The 14,005-nt window shown below is 40.5% G+C and overlaps 1 protein-coding gene across 3 annotated transcripts in view; it reads right to left on the bottom strand.

Annotated features, from left to right (window-relative positions):
* Positions 1 to 1,138: 1,138 nt before the first annotated feature.
* The window catches only part of ctif (CBP80/20-dependent translation initiation factor), a 66,522-nt gene continuing 53,655 nt past the window's right edge, over positions 1,139 to 14,005 (bottom strand). For all 3 annotated transcript variants that reach the window (XM_033646830.2, XM_033646829.2, XM_033646826.2), the window contains 2 exons: positions 8,768 to 8,821; positions 1,139 to 6,518 (listed from right to left, as the gene is read on the bottom strand). In XM_033646830.2, coding sequence (XP_033502721.2) covers positions 6,297 to 6,518; positions 8,768 to 8,821 — 276 coding nt within the window. In that variant the 3' untranslated portion in view covers positions 1,139 to 6,296. The remainder of the gene's footprint in view (positions 6,519 to 8,767; positions 8,822 to 14,005) is intronic.

Here is a 14,005-nt window from a genome sequence, read left to right on the forward strand (position 1 = left end):
GCTGGCGCTTGTGTGGTTTAAGTTTGTGGGAGGGTGTGTGGTGAAGTGTGTGAGCAGTTATCTTAATGTGAGTGTCCTCCCTCCTCGTCTTTGGTTCGTCATCAAGGCCGGCTAAAACGCAGCCTGCTTTTGTCTGACTCAAACAATGGATGGTGCTGGTGTGAGTCACCCTTAGCACACATACGCACACAAATCCATTCATCCGTCAACGCCAGCAGAGACAGTAGGCAGAGCTCCAGTTATGATACGACACCATAACGTACGCAAATTCAAATTTACCCCTATAGTCCGTATTAGGAGTACAGCTAATGATTATTTTCATCATCAGTCAAACCACTGATAATTTTCTTGATGAAGTGACTCATTGTTATGTTGAAGAAATGTCAAAATATTGGAAAATATCAACAAAAAGATGAACAGTTATGTTAGAAAATATCTGGTTCTTTATAAACAGGTCAAAAATATAGGCCTGAATACCATACCGAGAGACTTCAGTTTAGAAATTAACTGTGACTCCCAAGATGCATTTTAGCATGAAGCATTCAGTCACAGAGTGTAAAATACTGTTAGGTCGAGCTAAAGCTTAAGTTTAGGCTATTGTGTTGAGGAAGCGCATAATACAGTCCGCAGTTGGATCAATCTTTTGGATTCTGGACAGGGGCGAATTATCAGACAATGTGACCCTGGGCACAGACATGCAAAAGCCCCCCTCACCTCTCATACATAGTAGCAAGACACACAATTTATAGTTGTATAGCCTCTTTTTGTTGTCGTTTTGCATCTCTATGTAGTCCAAATGCACCTTCGTGGTTTTGTGTCTCTTTGAAGTAGTTTTTTGTCACTTTTTTTTTCATTTTGTGTATTTTCTTGAAGTCGTTTTGTGTGACTTTCTTGTCATTCTGTGTCTCTGAAGTAGTTTTGTGTCTCATTTTTGTCAATTTGTGTCTCTTTGAAGTCGTTTTGTCTCTATGAAGTAGTTTTTGTCTCTTTGTTGTCATTTTATGTCTCTTTATTGTCATTTTGTGTCTCTTTGTTGTCATTTTATGTCTCTATTGTCGTTTTGTGTCTCTTTGTTGTCATTTTATGTCTCTATTGTCGTTTTGTGTCTCTTTGTTGTCATTTTATGTCTCTATTGTCGTTTTGTGTCTCTTTGTTGTCATTTTATGTCTCTTTGAAGTCGTTTTGTGTCTATGAAGTAGTTTTTGTCTCTTTGTTGTCATTTTATGTCTCTTTCAAGTAGTTTTGTTTCTCATTGAAGTAGTTTTTGTCTCTGTTGTCATTTTGTGTCTCTTTGAAGTTGTTTTGTGTCTCTTTGTTGTCATTTTTGTCTCTTTGAAGTTGTTTTGTGTCTCTTTGTTGTCATTTTACGTCTCTTTCAAGTAGTTTTGTATCTCATTGAAGTAGTTTTTGTCTTTGTTGTCATTCTGTGTCTCTTTGAAGTCGTTTTGTGTGACTCTTTGAAATATTTGTTGGTGAAGATTCTCAGTCATCCAGGTCATGGTAATCGTAAGTGCTGTATCGTAGGCAACTGGACTTGCTTGCATTTCTTGAAAACGTTTCACCTCTCATCCAAGAAGCTTTTTCAGTTCTAAATGACCTGTGACCTTAACGACTCTGAAACTAAGAGTTCACGTGACCCCTACGACTCTGCAGAGGTTCCCACCCACACAGGGTTTATAGCCTGCAACTTCGTACCAGTCATTTAGAATTGAAGAAGCTTCTTGGATGAGAGGCAAAACGTCTCTTTGAAGTGTTTATTTGTTGTCATTTTGTGTCTCTTTGAAGTAGGTTTGTGTCTCTTTCTTGTCATTTTGTGTCTCTTTAAGGTAATTTTATAGTTATTTTAAGTCTGCAGTTTGCAGTTCCCTTGCATCTCTTTGTGGTAATTTTCAATGTCTTCCTTGTCAGTACGTGTTAAATTAAGTCACATTTTGCAGGTGAGGGCCAGGGGGGCCCCCTTGCACTTTGGGCTCCCAAGCCCGTTAAGTAAGTAGTAAGTGCTTCCATGATTCTGGGCCACTTTCTGATTAATTCGGCAACGATTGCATTATGTTTTTTTTCTCCCAAACTTCAAGTACATATTTTTTGTTGGTAATTCACTACCGCTCTGGTTTGCACCTCTGATTGATTTCTCTGTAGCAACAGCAGCTCAGACTCTCTGATATTGTGCCATCATTTCTTTTGATTTGATTTGATGAGTCATTTCAGCTGTAGTTTCTTCGTAAATCTTTGCAAACATTTTGAATCGAAGCTTAAACTAAAAGCAGCCTATGTAAATCCAAATACCCTGCAGTCCTTTTCCCCACTCATCATTTTTTTCCTCACTGTGTCACTTTACTCGCAGACAAATAACACCATCTTGTTGTAATGTGATCTGATTCTAAATTGGAGACACAGCTACTGTATCTTACCAGTTTAGGCTGCAGCAGCATAGCCAGCCAGCCAGCCAGCCAGCCAGCCAGCCAGCCAGCCAGCAAGACATAATCCCTCAGGGCTAACATGCCTGTTCAACTGTCTGTTTTCACTGCACAAAGCCAAATTAATTGTGATGCTAATTGTCAGCTGGCCCTGGCTCTGTCTTTCTTCCACTATTTGCATTTATTGCTCAATAGGCTCCTCCATACTGTCCCAAGATCCAGCCATTTCTATATATATACGTACGTATGTACATACGATTCCTCACTTCATCTCCTCCTACATTTATTTCACTTCGTCTGTCACCATTTCTTCCCACTTATTTTCTTCCTCTTCCTTCCACTGCAGCAGCTGAATCGTTCTTTTACGCTGCTTTTGCTGCATGAGTATGTCTGTACAATATCTTCTCTATTGTTCCTGTTTGTATTACTTTAATAAGCGATTGTTGTTGTGACGTGTTGGGATTCTAAATGCAACAAAACCATCGTCATGAATCCATCTCTGTCAAGGACACAGCTGAGAATATGAAAACAAAGCTTCTCATGGTGTTGATAGCAAATTGAAATCACAGTGTCAAATGGATTTAAATATTCTGACGCCTGGGATTATGTTGATTGATGTGGACGAGTGCTGAAGGACATCCTAGAGGTTCAAGGAATGGGGTCCTCAGTGGGGAGGCAACCCCGGCATCGAGAGCTCCCGTTGGGACGCCCACAGTCAGGGAGCCTCAGGCATGTGTCGGGGCTAACCAAAGGCAAATCACTGGCCAAGGACGTGCTGCAAGACACTGTTGTTAAAATTCTGAAGTGTGGTATGTTTAATGTGTGACCATGTAAAGGCGAAGACATGTAAATGAGGAGCTCCAATGTGCACATGGATGAATTGTTAGTATAATGACCTACTGTGTTGCCAAGATTAGTTACGCAGTCTATCTGGTAATGGCAGAGGAAGCAGTGTGCGCGCCATTGTGTCTCCTTTGTGATGTCTGAATGTCTCCATGATACCACGCTGACTTCCATGTGACTCTGCTGATAAGTGAGCGGACAGAAAGAACACACCACAGTTTGTTCCGTCTCATCGTTTTTTTTCCTGTTAGTTTATTTTTCAGTTGCTTAGAAAAACAAAACAAACAAGAGCTCACAAGATGACCCACTACTGCCAATCTACAGCGCGTCCGTGCTGACCAGAGCCTTGTTTTTCAATATTCATGAGAATATGCAAATGAAGGGGTGTCTCATTCAATTGTCGAGTGAGTCATGTGACCCGAGCAGAGGGGTCTAAGGGCACGAGAGGTGGGGAGGCTCCAGTGCCACAGACGAGAGGGGGGGCGGCAGCGATCCCCACCTGCCCCCATCTGCTGTGAGAGCGAGTCGCTCTTTGCATAATGGAAACTCACCGATGGGTGTTTTTTCTTTTCATCAAACTAAAACACGGTAATACCACACTTACACAGCAAGCTAGGTATCACAACTGTTTCAGATGTCTTAAAAACCCACCAGACGGTCAAATATATATATAAATGAGCTAAATATAATTTAAATAGAAACCTAGAAACAAAATAAAGACAACAAAAGACAAACAAAAAAACAATAAAACAAATTACTTCTTAAGCAGACGCACACTTACAGATGATTAGGCTGCACCTTCCAAAAAACATTTGTGAGCTTTAAATCACCCTTCTCATCTAACTAATCTTCTGGGGTGTGTTTCTACCACACAGGATCAGAATTCTTGATGCAAGACAGAAAAAATAATATAAAAACACTTAAACCTGCCCACAGAGATTCAATGGGAAACTAAGCATGTGTATGCATGTGCATATGTGCATGATGTGTGTGTGTGTGTGTGTGTGTGTGTGTGTATATGACTACTCCCAAAAGAAAATGCTAGTTCCTGATAAAAATGCGTGGGAAGGCCGAACTCTAGCCACACGACCACAGTCTTCCTGTGTGTAACATCTCTGTTGCACTATCCCCCTCTAGTCCAATGTTTTTAAATACTTGTAAATATACTGTATGCAGATTATATATAGAGCCCATTTACAAATGGTACATGATTGGCTTGGTACGTCAATATCATAGTACACACGTTAGCTGGAATAAGGGTCACATGACTAGCTAATGAGGTCATACAATAAGATTTCTTCTTTTCGTCATTGTCATCTTCAAATACACAGGTTAATAGTTGTCATTTTCCTTAGAAACAAACGCAAATACAGTCGATATTAAACACTTGCAAAATGTCCACTGCAAAGAATGGCTTGAGTGAGAGAATTTTTTAAAGAAGCATTTCACTTCTGTTTCTCTGTGTGCCATGCTCCTTTTTCTGCTGTCACATCACTTTTTTCTCCTCTTCAAATGTGTTTTTTCCCCCTTCAATAACAGAATGTTGTGAATAAGTCTGTTTAGTCCTCAGCATGCCCTCTGCTGCCATAGGCCCTACAGGCCTCCAAACAAGAGAGCTCCTATAAAGATGGATATATGACAAAGGCCACTAGTCCATTAAAACATCCTAAAATCCCTCGCTATGCTCAACCCATTTGTCTCACTACTGAGATTTTTAATATTAATCCACAAGCACTGATTCAAATTCAAACTTTTGCTTTTTTTTTGAGTTTTAAAGCAAAACAGTGCAAAACAAATCAAACCTGTGCAATAAGGCCTACCACTAATACCTCATACGTACATTTTATCATAAAAACAAGACTTCAGAATGAACCAACAATAAAAACACAATGATTAAAAAAATAATATAATAATAATATCAAAGATGTGGTTAACAAAGCATGTACATGCACGGCTTAACAGAGGAGAAGAGACCTTCCCCTGCAGGACAAAAACAAAAGACTTATCAGACAGCAGTGTTTGTTTTAATGCTTTTCTAATGCTGCCCCCCCTCAAATGCAATATTTCTACTGCTTCTATTGGTGACACCGGCCCGAGCTCGGGGAGCAGGGAGCTGGGGTGCCAGAGGGGTGTGTCGTCTCACATGGGCTCAAGCAGCCATCTGCCACCCTACTCTAGCCAGCCTGATCCTTATCCTCAGCCCAGCCTAGCCCAGCAGGCCTGCTGTCTCATCCCCACAAAAAGGCTTCCTGCTGGGGGTGTGGAGCTGGGGAGACAAAGGCAGGGAGGAGCTGTGGGAGGTGGGGAGCTCCACAGCGAGGCCCTTTGACCTGGTCCCTGGCCCGCCGGGGCAGACGGCCCAGACAGACAGCAACGTGTCTACTCCCTGCCTCCTGCTCCTCCTCCTCCTCCCCTCTCTCTTTTATCAGCCACACAGACCCCAGGGGCTGACAGAGAGACAGAGGAGGAGGAGGAGAAAGGAGGGGTGGGTGGTGGGCAAATGAACACAATGAGGAGACTGACATGGACTACCCTGACCCCCCCTCTCCCTCCTCCATTCATCTTTGGGTACAGATCTCTCTATTCCCTACGGGCAGGCTGCTGCCCTCTCCTCCTCTCCCCTGTGTGACCCCTCTCTTGTCTGCTCCCTCCTTTATCCCTCAGAAGCTACAGCCAGGCGAGCTCCTGGAAGCTGTATGGCCGAGCACGCCCCTACTGGCCGTATTTAAGCTGCTGTCTTTTCATTGTTTGAACGCCGAATGTACTGTAGTGTTCCCTTGATAGCTCAGGGCTACCTGTTTGGTGGATAGTGTACGTTTTTTTTGTGGCAGTGGTCACTTATCTTGGAGAATTTAGCGAATTGTACGATTACGTTCAGTACCCGCATAAAGCATGTATTTATTTAGGTAAGAGTGACATTATTATTAAATTCCTATGTTTTGGTAAAACTAGAAGAGCATGTTGGTGCTCAACTGGAAATAGTTTCCACGGGGCGTCAGGGGGGCTTGTCTCCTCTCCTCCTGAAGGAGCTGGCACCTAGGCAGTGGTGGTGAGCTTTTGGATGGTACGGTTGTAGTACTGGGTGGTGAGAGCCTCAAGCGGGCTCCAGCGGTGTGCATGCAGCTCGATGACCTCCATGAGGAGAGAGCGTGTCAGCTGAGATTCGGTCGGACTAAGCATCTTGTCCCTGACGGCTGCTAGAAGCTCTGTCATCATCTCTGGGAGCTGCTCCTCCAGGAGACGTCCCATGCTCTGTAACTGGTTGAGAGAAAAAAAAGAAGAGAGGGAGGGAGGAAGTGAGGAGGCAGGAGGTCAGAGAAAGTGTGTGCGTCCCTTACAGAGAGCAAGACACGTCTGGCACCTTGTTGCTGTGGTTTCAGTCAGACAGAAGAGGTTCACACACCCTCTGGCCATTGAGCTCTGTGTGTGTGTGTGTGTGTGTGTGTGCGCGCGCACGTGCCTGTGCGTGTGAAAGAGAGAGAGAGCCTGCTGGTGAGTAATCAAGACTGCAAAGGATGTGGTTGTGTTTGTGATCATCTGGGAACTGTTTGCCAACCGGCGCTCACCTGTCTTTGCTCTTTCTGTTGTTTTACCTCTCTGTCTTATTCCCAGATCACTGCTGCTGAGAGCTTTCTGTTCTTCTCCAAGGACCCAAGTCTGAGTAAATCCATTTTTGTACTTGTATTCACATTGAAGCACAAGAGAACGAATTGACTGATTACCCAATGCAACGTCAAAGTCATAGTATAGTGTGTCACAAAAAGTAGTAACAGTATGCTGTGTCATAATATATAAAGAAATGACTAGTATGTCATAAAAATTGTACAAAAAAAAAAAAAGCCATAGTATAGTATGTCATAAAAATGTAAAAAAATTAGTCATGATACAGTATGTCATAAAAAATGTAAAAAAAAGTCATAGTATAGTATGTCATAAAAAATGTAAAGTGTAGTATGTCATAAAAAATGTAAAAAAAAAATAGCCATGATACAGTATGTCATAAAAAAATGTAAAAAAAAAAAAAAAAAAAAAAAGTCATAGTATAGTATGTCATAAAAAATGTAAAAAAAAAAAAGTCATAGTGTAGTATGTCATAAAAAATGTAAAAAAAAAAAAAAAAAAAAAGGTCATAGTACAGTATGTCATAAAAAATGTAAAAAAAAAAAGTCATAGTATAGTATGTCATAAAAAATGTAAAACAAATAGTCATGGTACAGTATGTCATAAAAAATAAAAAAAAATAGGTATGGTATAGTATGTCAATGTAAAAAAAAAGTCATAGTATAGTATGTCATAAAATCATAAATAAAGTCATAGTATAGTATGTGGTTAAAAGAAGTCATAGTGTGTCTTAAATTTAAAAAAAAAGTCAAAGGTAGAGTATGTCATGAAATGTACATACCACCTATGTAGGACACACTTCCTTATATGGGTTTTTAGTGATTTTCAATTTGTTTTTTATTTTAATGAAAGAAAGAAAAAATCGTTTTGTTTTTTTTTAGTGCTTCTTCTATTTAATAAGAATTTTTATTCATATTGATGAATACATAAAGAAATATAACTGACTGAATATTGACCTCTACTCTTCAATTACCAACTTCCAACATTTTTCAGTGCTGTTTGTAAATATGAATAAAACTAAATGTGACACTGGAAGTAATTTAAAAAAAAAAAAAAAGAGTTTCTTTTTTAAATAAAAATTAATTTTACAATATAAAACGCAAAAGGGTCCGTGACACTCAGCAAGACAGTGTGGCTCAGCCCCCAGCATTTAAACAAAAGGATTGGATGGTGAGCTACCCTTCTACCTACTGTCAACACCGGTTGAAAATGTTACCAAGTCAGAAAACGTTGCTGCATCTGGAATTAATGTCTGTCCAACATCCAATGTAATACTAACTTCATCACAGTATGGCAGCAGCGGCTAGCTTGAACACAGTGTTTACATGGTGCTGCTATTGTGCTATCTTATCTGTGCGTGCTGAAAGTGTTGGCATCATCTTATTGCACTGTGGTGTTATCAGTTATAAATTTGGTTTTCACTATGTGAGAAAATAGATGTGTGTCATGAGACGTGAAAAGTATCACGGTCAATGCGTGAGCGTCGGCAGCCCTGCACAACATATTTTGTGTACCAAGTCACGCGCTTCTGGAGCTAAAAAGTACATGGAAAGCCTTCATTTTTACATGCACTACCATGCATATGCACATGGGATTTCAATCCCTGTAATAAAGTAAGTAATTAAAAATGTCTACGAAAAAAAGTCTGTGCATTAAAATAAAACATGGGCTTCATGGGGCTCAGTGGATCTGTTAGAATTAGTTTCTTACATACTTTAGTATACATGTTTTACTGTATTTACATTGTGTTTCGTGGCTGTTAAGCAAATTTCAAATCAGCCTTTTGCTTCAAACAAAGACATGAATATTAACTCAACACTCCCTCTCTCTCCCTGTGTGTGTGTTTGTGTGTGGGTGGATGTGTGTGCACGTGTGGGGGACCATACCTCCATGGAACAGCACAGGACTGCATCTTCCTTAACATCTGTGGACTCCAGCAGCTAAAAGGAACAAGAACAGACACTGTGTGAATATACAGGGACACTGCAAAGCAAAGAGCTGCACAAAAGTGAGTGCACAAACTCTAACAAGGCATAGCAGATAGATAAATGTACGTATATTTGGATGTAGGCCACATGGAGAGATTAAGCAAAGGCAAGTGTTTGCGTGCATTAATCAGTTCACAAGAGAAGGAAAAAAGAAAAAGCTAATCCCGATTGTAAATATTTTCTACATTAACATTTTAAATCTTGGAAGACAACACGCCAGGCTTTCATCCTGGCAAGCTAGCTAACCATCAGACATCAAGGCTGGCTTTATGCACACTGTATATCCGCATACACACACAGTGTAGCCAAAAACAAACCGTGGAGCTGGTAAACATGCTAGCTGGCTTTCCACCCCCAACATTGGCCTCATGCACAGATGGGCATACAACTGGCACTTTCAAACAATGCAGGGAGCGATGGCGACAAAGGGGAGGTAGAGAGACAGAGAGACCCCTCATGCTTAACTGTGAACGTCTAACATCAGATTACAGCAGAAAGGAATTTGGTTTAACACTCCTTTCCTTACTCCCCACAAGTCTGTTTCCAAAGTGCTACTTTGATTAACCTTAAGGAGGGAAAGGAAGTAAAAGGGTGGAAGGAAGAAGAGATGTTTTTGCTGGAGTGATGTCTAATTAAACCTTGGAAGCGTGGACCTGCTGCACAATGAGCAAAACAAGGTATAAATGCAGGGTTCACTCTCACTGCTGTCAGCGTGGTTTTTAGACGGACAGGGACCTGTTTTCAGTGAAAAAGCTCCAAAAACCCAGCGTACACTGCTACTGACTGGTGAGCAGAGGGGAGCATTAGCGTCTGAGATATTTTCCTCAGCAGAGAATAAAAACTGTGCTGCAAGAGACTGAATATGCACTTGAATTTGCCAGAAACACAACTGCAAATAATTGACCATGTTATGTAACATCTGAATGTGTGAATAAGCAACAGTGTGCTGACAGGTTCGCTATATTAACTTAAAAGTAGGGATGCACTGATTGGGAAAATCTGGGTCGATAGTAATGTTTAAGATAACAATTTGGCAGATAGCTATTACATTATCTTTGAATGAGCCATATTCATATCATACAAATTTATAAAACAACCTTACTATAACCTTTCTCATTTAAAACATGTTTTTAATAAGTTAGGGGAAAAAAAAAAAAACACAATTCAAAAGCCTTTTCACTGTATACAATATATCATACTTGACCCTTTGTTACGCCCCGCCCCTTTGTGATGGCATGGAGCCCACACTGTAACTAATTGCACTCCCTGAAGAAATATTATCATATTTTTGGAAAAATGAAAGAGTGATTCCAGAGAGAAGCAGACAGAGGGGTCTACAGTCTGTGTTTGAAGGATATATCCAGGATGTCAATCTGACTCAGCAGCAACAACAGGTTAAAAAGACAAAGATAGTTAGTAGCTAAAGCCGAACTACAGGCAGATCACAGTGTAAAAGTGAACCACCACATCACTGCTGATCGCCACAGAAGACAATGAATATAAAGGGAAACTGCCGATATTAAACCAGCTGTGTGGCATCACAGTGTGTGCAGATGAATGTTGTTTGGTTGCTGCCAGCACCCGGACCTCTGCCGCCGGACAGACAGGAATACCCGGGGGTAGACACAACGTTCATCTGCGCACACTGCGACGACGCACAGCTGGTTGAATATCAGCAAAGTTTCCCGGCTTCCCTTCACTGGTTCCTGTACAGCAGGGTCCGTCTTTTTTCAGTGTTGCAGCACGTGTATACATTCAGTAGGCTATATCTTCAGTAGATAGCTAGCTAACCCTATACTTTAAAGGATCTGATTTTGGTTTTGGAACAGGGAAAAATTTCTGGCAACAATTAAATCGTAGGCAACTGGACTTTGATTTTGTCTAGAAGACGTTTCGTTTGTCTAGAAGACGAGGCGAAACGTCTTCTAGACAAAATCAAAGTCCAGTTGCCTACGATGTAATTGTTGCCAGAATGGAACTGACCTGGATAAATGAGAATATCCACAGACTTAACAGGGAAAAATGTACGTCTTTTTCCAGCCTCTCCAGGTAACGAGTATCATTAATACACAACGTGCCCCAGGCACAACATTTAGCTCCAAACCCACAAAACCAGCTTAAAGATTAAGGAAGTCTAAAATTATTGCATTAGAGTCAATGGAGCACACTCTGGTCTGAGCCAGCTCAATGACTGGCCAGCCTGCACCTGGGGGCGGCACTTAGTGAAGGGTCAGTTCCCCCTTGAATATCTACAAACAACAGTATTTATTTATGTTTCTCATTAAAACTACATTTTACAAGATTATATTTTAACAAAGCCTGATAATGTATTATTTATCTTCACCTAACACTGAACAGAGCTTGAATGCATCATAAAGTAACTCAATGCAACCTCTATTCATTGTTAGTTGCATCCCTGCTTAAAAGGCAGCGCCCAAATGGCCAAAAAAAAAAAACAAAAAAAAAAAACAGTTATTGTAGGTTTATATCAGCGGGATCACACTGAAAAATAGCGCATTTTTGTTTTTCAGCTGGCTTGATATAAAGGTGCCCCAGCAAACTGACGGAGCCCACCTGCATACAACCAAAGTCTGACTGTATTTCATTTAAACACTTAAAGTTCGCTTAAACGCTTGCGTTAGGAAAGTGCTTAAAGAAAAACATTGTAATGGAAATGGTGTCTGAATTTTCATAACTGAAAAGAGAAACAAGGACCTCCACCATCTGATGCTGCGATCCACACTCGAGCTGGCCTGTTATTTCCACGCTGTAAGCTTAATGGTATTCCACCTATCATTCAGGCCCAGCAGACGTCAGCTCCTCAGTATGCTTAGACGGGTGTGGTGACAGTGTGGCTGTTTGATGTGGGAACTAAAGTCTCGTCGTTCCCAGAGTAGGAAAGCTATGTGACAGGCAGGATTAGCTCATAATGAGTTCTCTGGGGAGCCCCGGGTAAAGTTTTTACTCAATACGTTTAAAACGGTGTAATCTAGTCATCTATAATCAGTCCTCCTATTCACTGAGATATCTTTTTATACGCTGTCTGTGATAGCTCTCCTCTGTCGCTCCTGCGCCGTAACATACATTAAATCGCTCCATATTACCTACATTTTTATTTAAGTAGAAGAGAAACAGCTGCAGGAAAATGAACAGTGTCTGTGAAACTACTTAACGCACAATGTCTCTGTGCTGAAGCTGACAACAGCCAGATCTCTGCTTAGTTACATCATCATCAAACAAACCTCTCTTGCACAGGGAAACCTTGGGATTCTGTGTGATTTCCATTTACAGTATTTTCATTCAAAACACATTTGATCAGCAACATAAAAAGCAGCAGAAACTAGGACAGCCGTGATCGTGTTGCAGCGCTGAATGGAAGAAATGCATCCAACATGACAACAACACCTTGAATGACTCAGTGAAGTCAAGTCGACAGACATCCTTATTTATTTAAATATTCTGCTGAGGCTTCATCTTTTGACTTCATTACTCAAACGCAGCTATATTTGTATATTTTCAAACCTGTCATCATATTGCTAGCAAGAACAAGAAATGATGAATGAGCACTGAGAGAAAAACACGTTTTATCAGGGTAATAATAACACTCAGGGAGCTCAAAGTTAAAATTATGACTGCTTCAACTTTAACTGGGTTTCCAATAGTTGCATAGCAACAACAGATCTAGCGTCACGACCAGAACTTCCCTTAGTAACATTACGTAATATTACTCCATTTTCTGTACTTTAGTAACTGCATAACAAAACAAAAAGTAAAATATAAACACACTTACAGCTGCTTGATGTGCAAAAATATTTAAGTTTTTTCAATGTACATAATCATCGTCCTAATTTACTGCATGTTCTGCGTTTATTGTCTGAGACTATGAGGGCCTGTGCCGATTTTCAAAGAAGGATACCAAGGCACAATATAAATAGCTCCTGAGGTCACCACCAGACACAGTGTATGTGCATGCTTTCTGCAGTGTGCAACTGCAAACCAATACCCTGATGGAGACGTCTGTGGGCCACATGCAGGTCATTTGCTCTAGTACACTGCGGGTATATATGTTAATTCGAGTGCCGTGGTACCTGCCTTCTGATTTTCTACAACCATTTGGCTGTGCGGGACTGTTCCTCCTTGATAAAGAAATGTTTTGTCTTCTATAAAGGTAAAATATTATCATAATAATCTGTTCTTTTTAATGTTGCTTTTGTATCTTGGCACAGACTGAGCTTTATATGCTTTTATACAGTGGTCTGGGGAAATATTAATCTCAGATTTGCCGGTGTATGTGTATTTAAACTGTTTAATTAACATGTTATTTGGATTAATCGTTCTAAATTTACACACTCACACGCAGAGTTTAACAACTTATGTAACCATAGTAACATGCTGAAACAGTAACAGGCCAAATGAAAAAGCAAGATATGAAAACTTTTACTTATCAAATATCATATAGTGAGGCTAAAAATTGTAGGGCTCTCCGAATACCATTCTTTGGGTTCCGGAAATAATCCTGCCTATTTTATAAAGTAAAAGAGAAGGAAAAAAATCAATATGAGGCGGTAACACAGGGATTGGGGGGGGGGGATCCGAATCCCAAAACTGAAAACAGAATACCTACCCAATGAAGGAATAGTGAAATATCTGGGTTCAGCCCTTAAACATTCAATCAAGGAGTTTCATTATTTTGCTAACGTGTTTGCCATTGCAAATTAAGAGGTGATAATATGTCACCACAGCTTGTTGTGCTCCCACTAATTTGCAAAAAAACCAACAAAAAATCAATAAATGCAGTGTTTAACATTTGTGGCAAGTGAGCATGGTGAGTAATTTATTTTAAGGTTTGCTTCAATGCACACTTAGGGTAGTCGAGGATTATCTAAATTAGTGCATCGACGTGGTTTTTGGCACGTAAAAAAGGAACTATTGGCTTGTGTGAGTCATGAATGGATGTGATTACAGCTCACTGACTTGCTCTGTCTACATGTACAGCTGTCATGTATACTCAAACACACTTCCTAACACACCTCAGTTGTTACCTAATCCTGTTCTGCAGGCTACGACTACAGAGGACAGCCGCTGCAAAATGCACTGACACACACAGACACACGTTCAGGCACATATACTTTCATA

This window comes from Epinephelus lanceolatus, chromosome 19, assembly GCF_041903045.1.
Source record: "Epinephelus lanceolatus isolate andai-2023 chromosome 19, ASM4190304v1, whole genome shotgun sequence".
Classification (NCBI taxonomy): Eukaryota; Metazoa; Chordata; class Actinopteri; order Perciformes; family Serranidae; genus Epinephelus; species Epinephelus lanceolatus.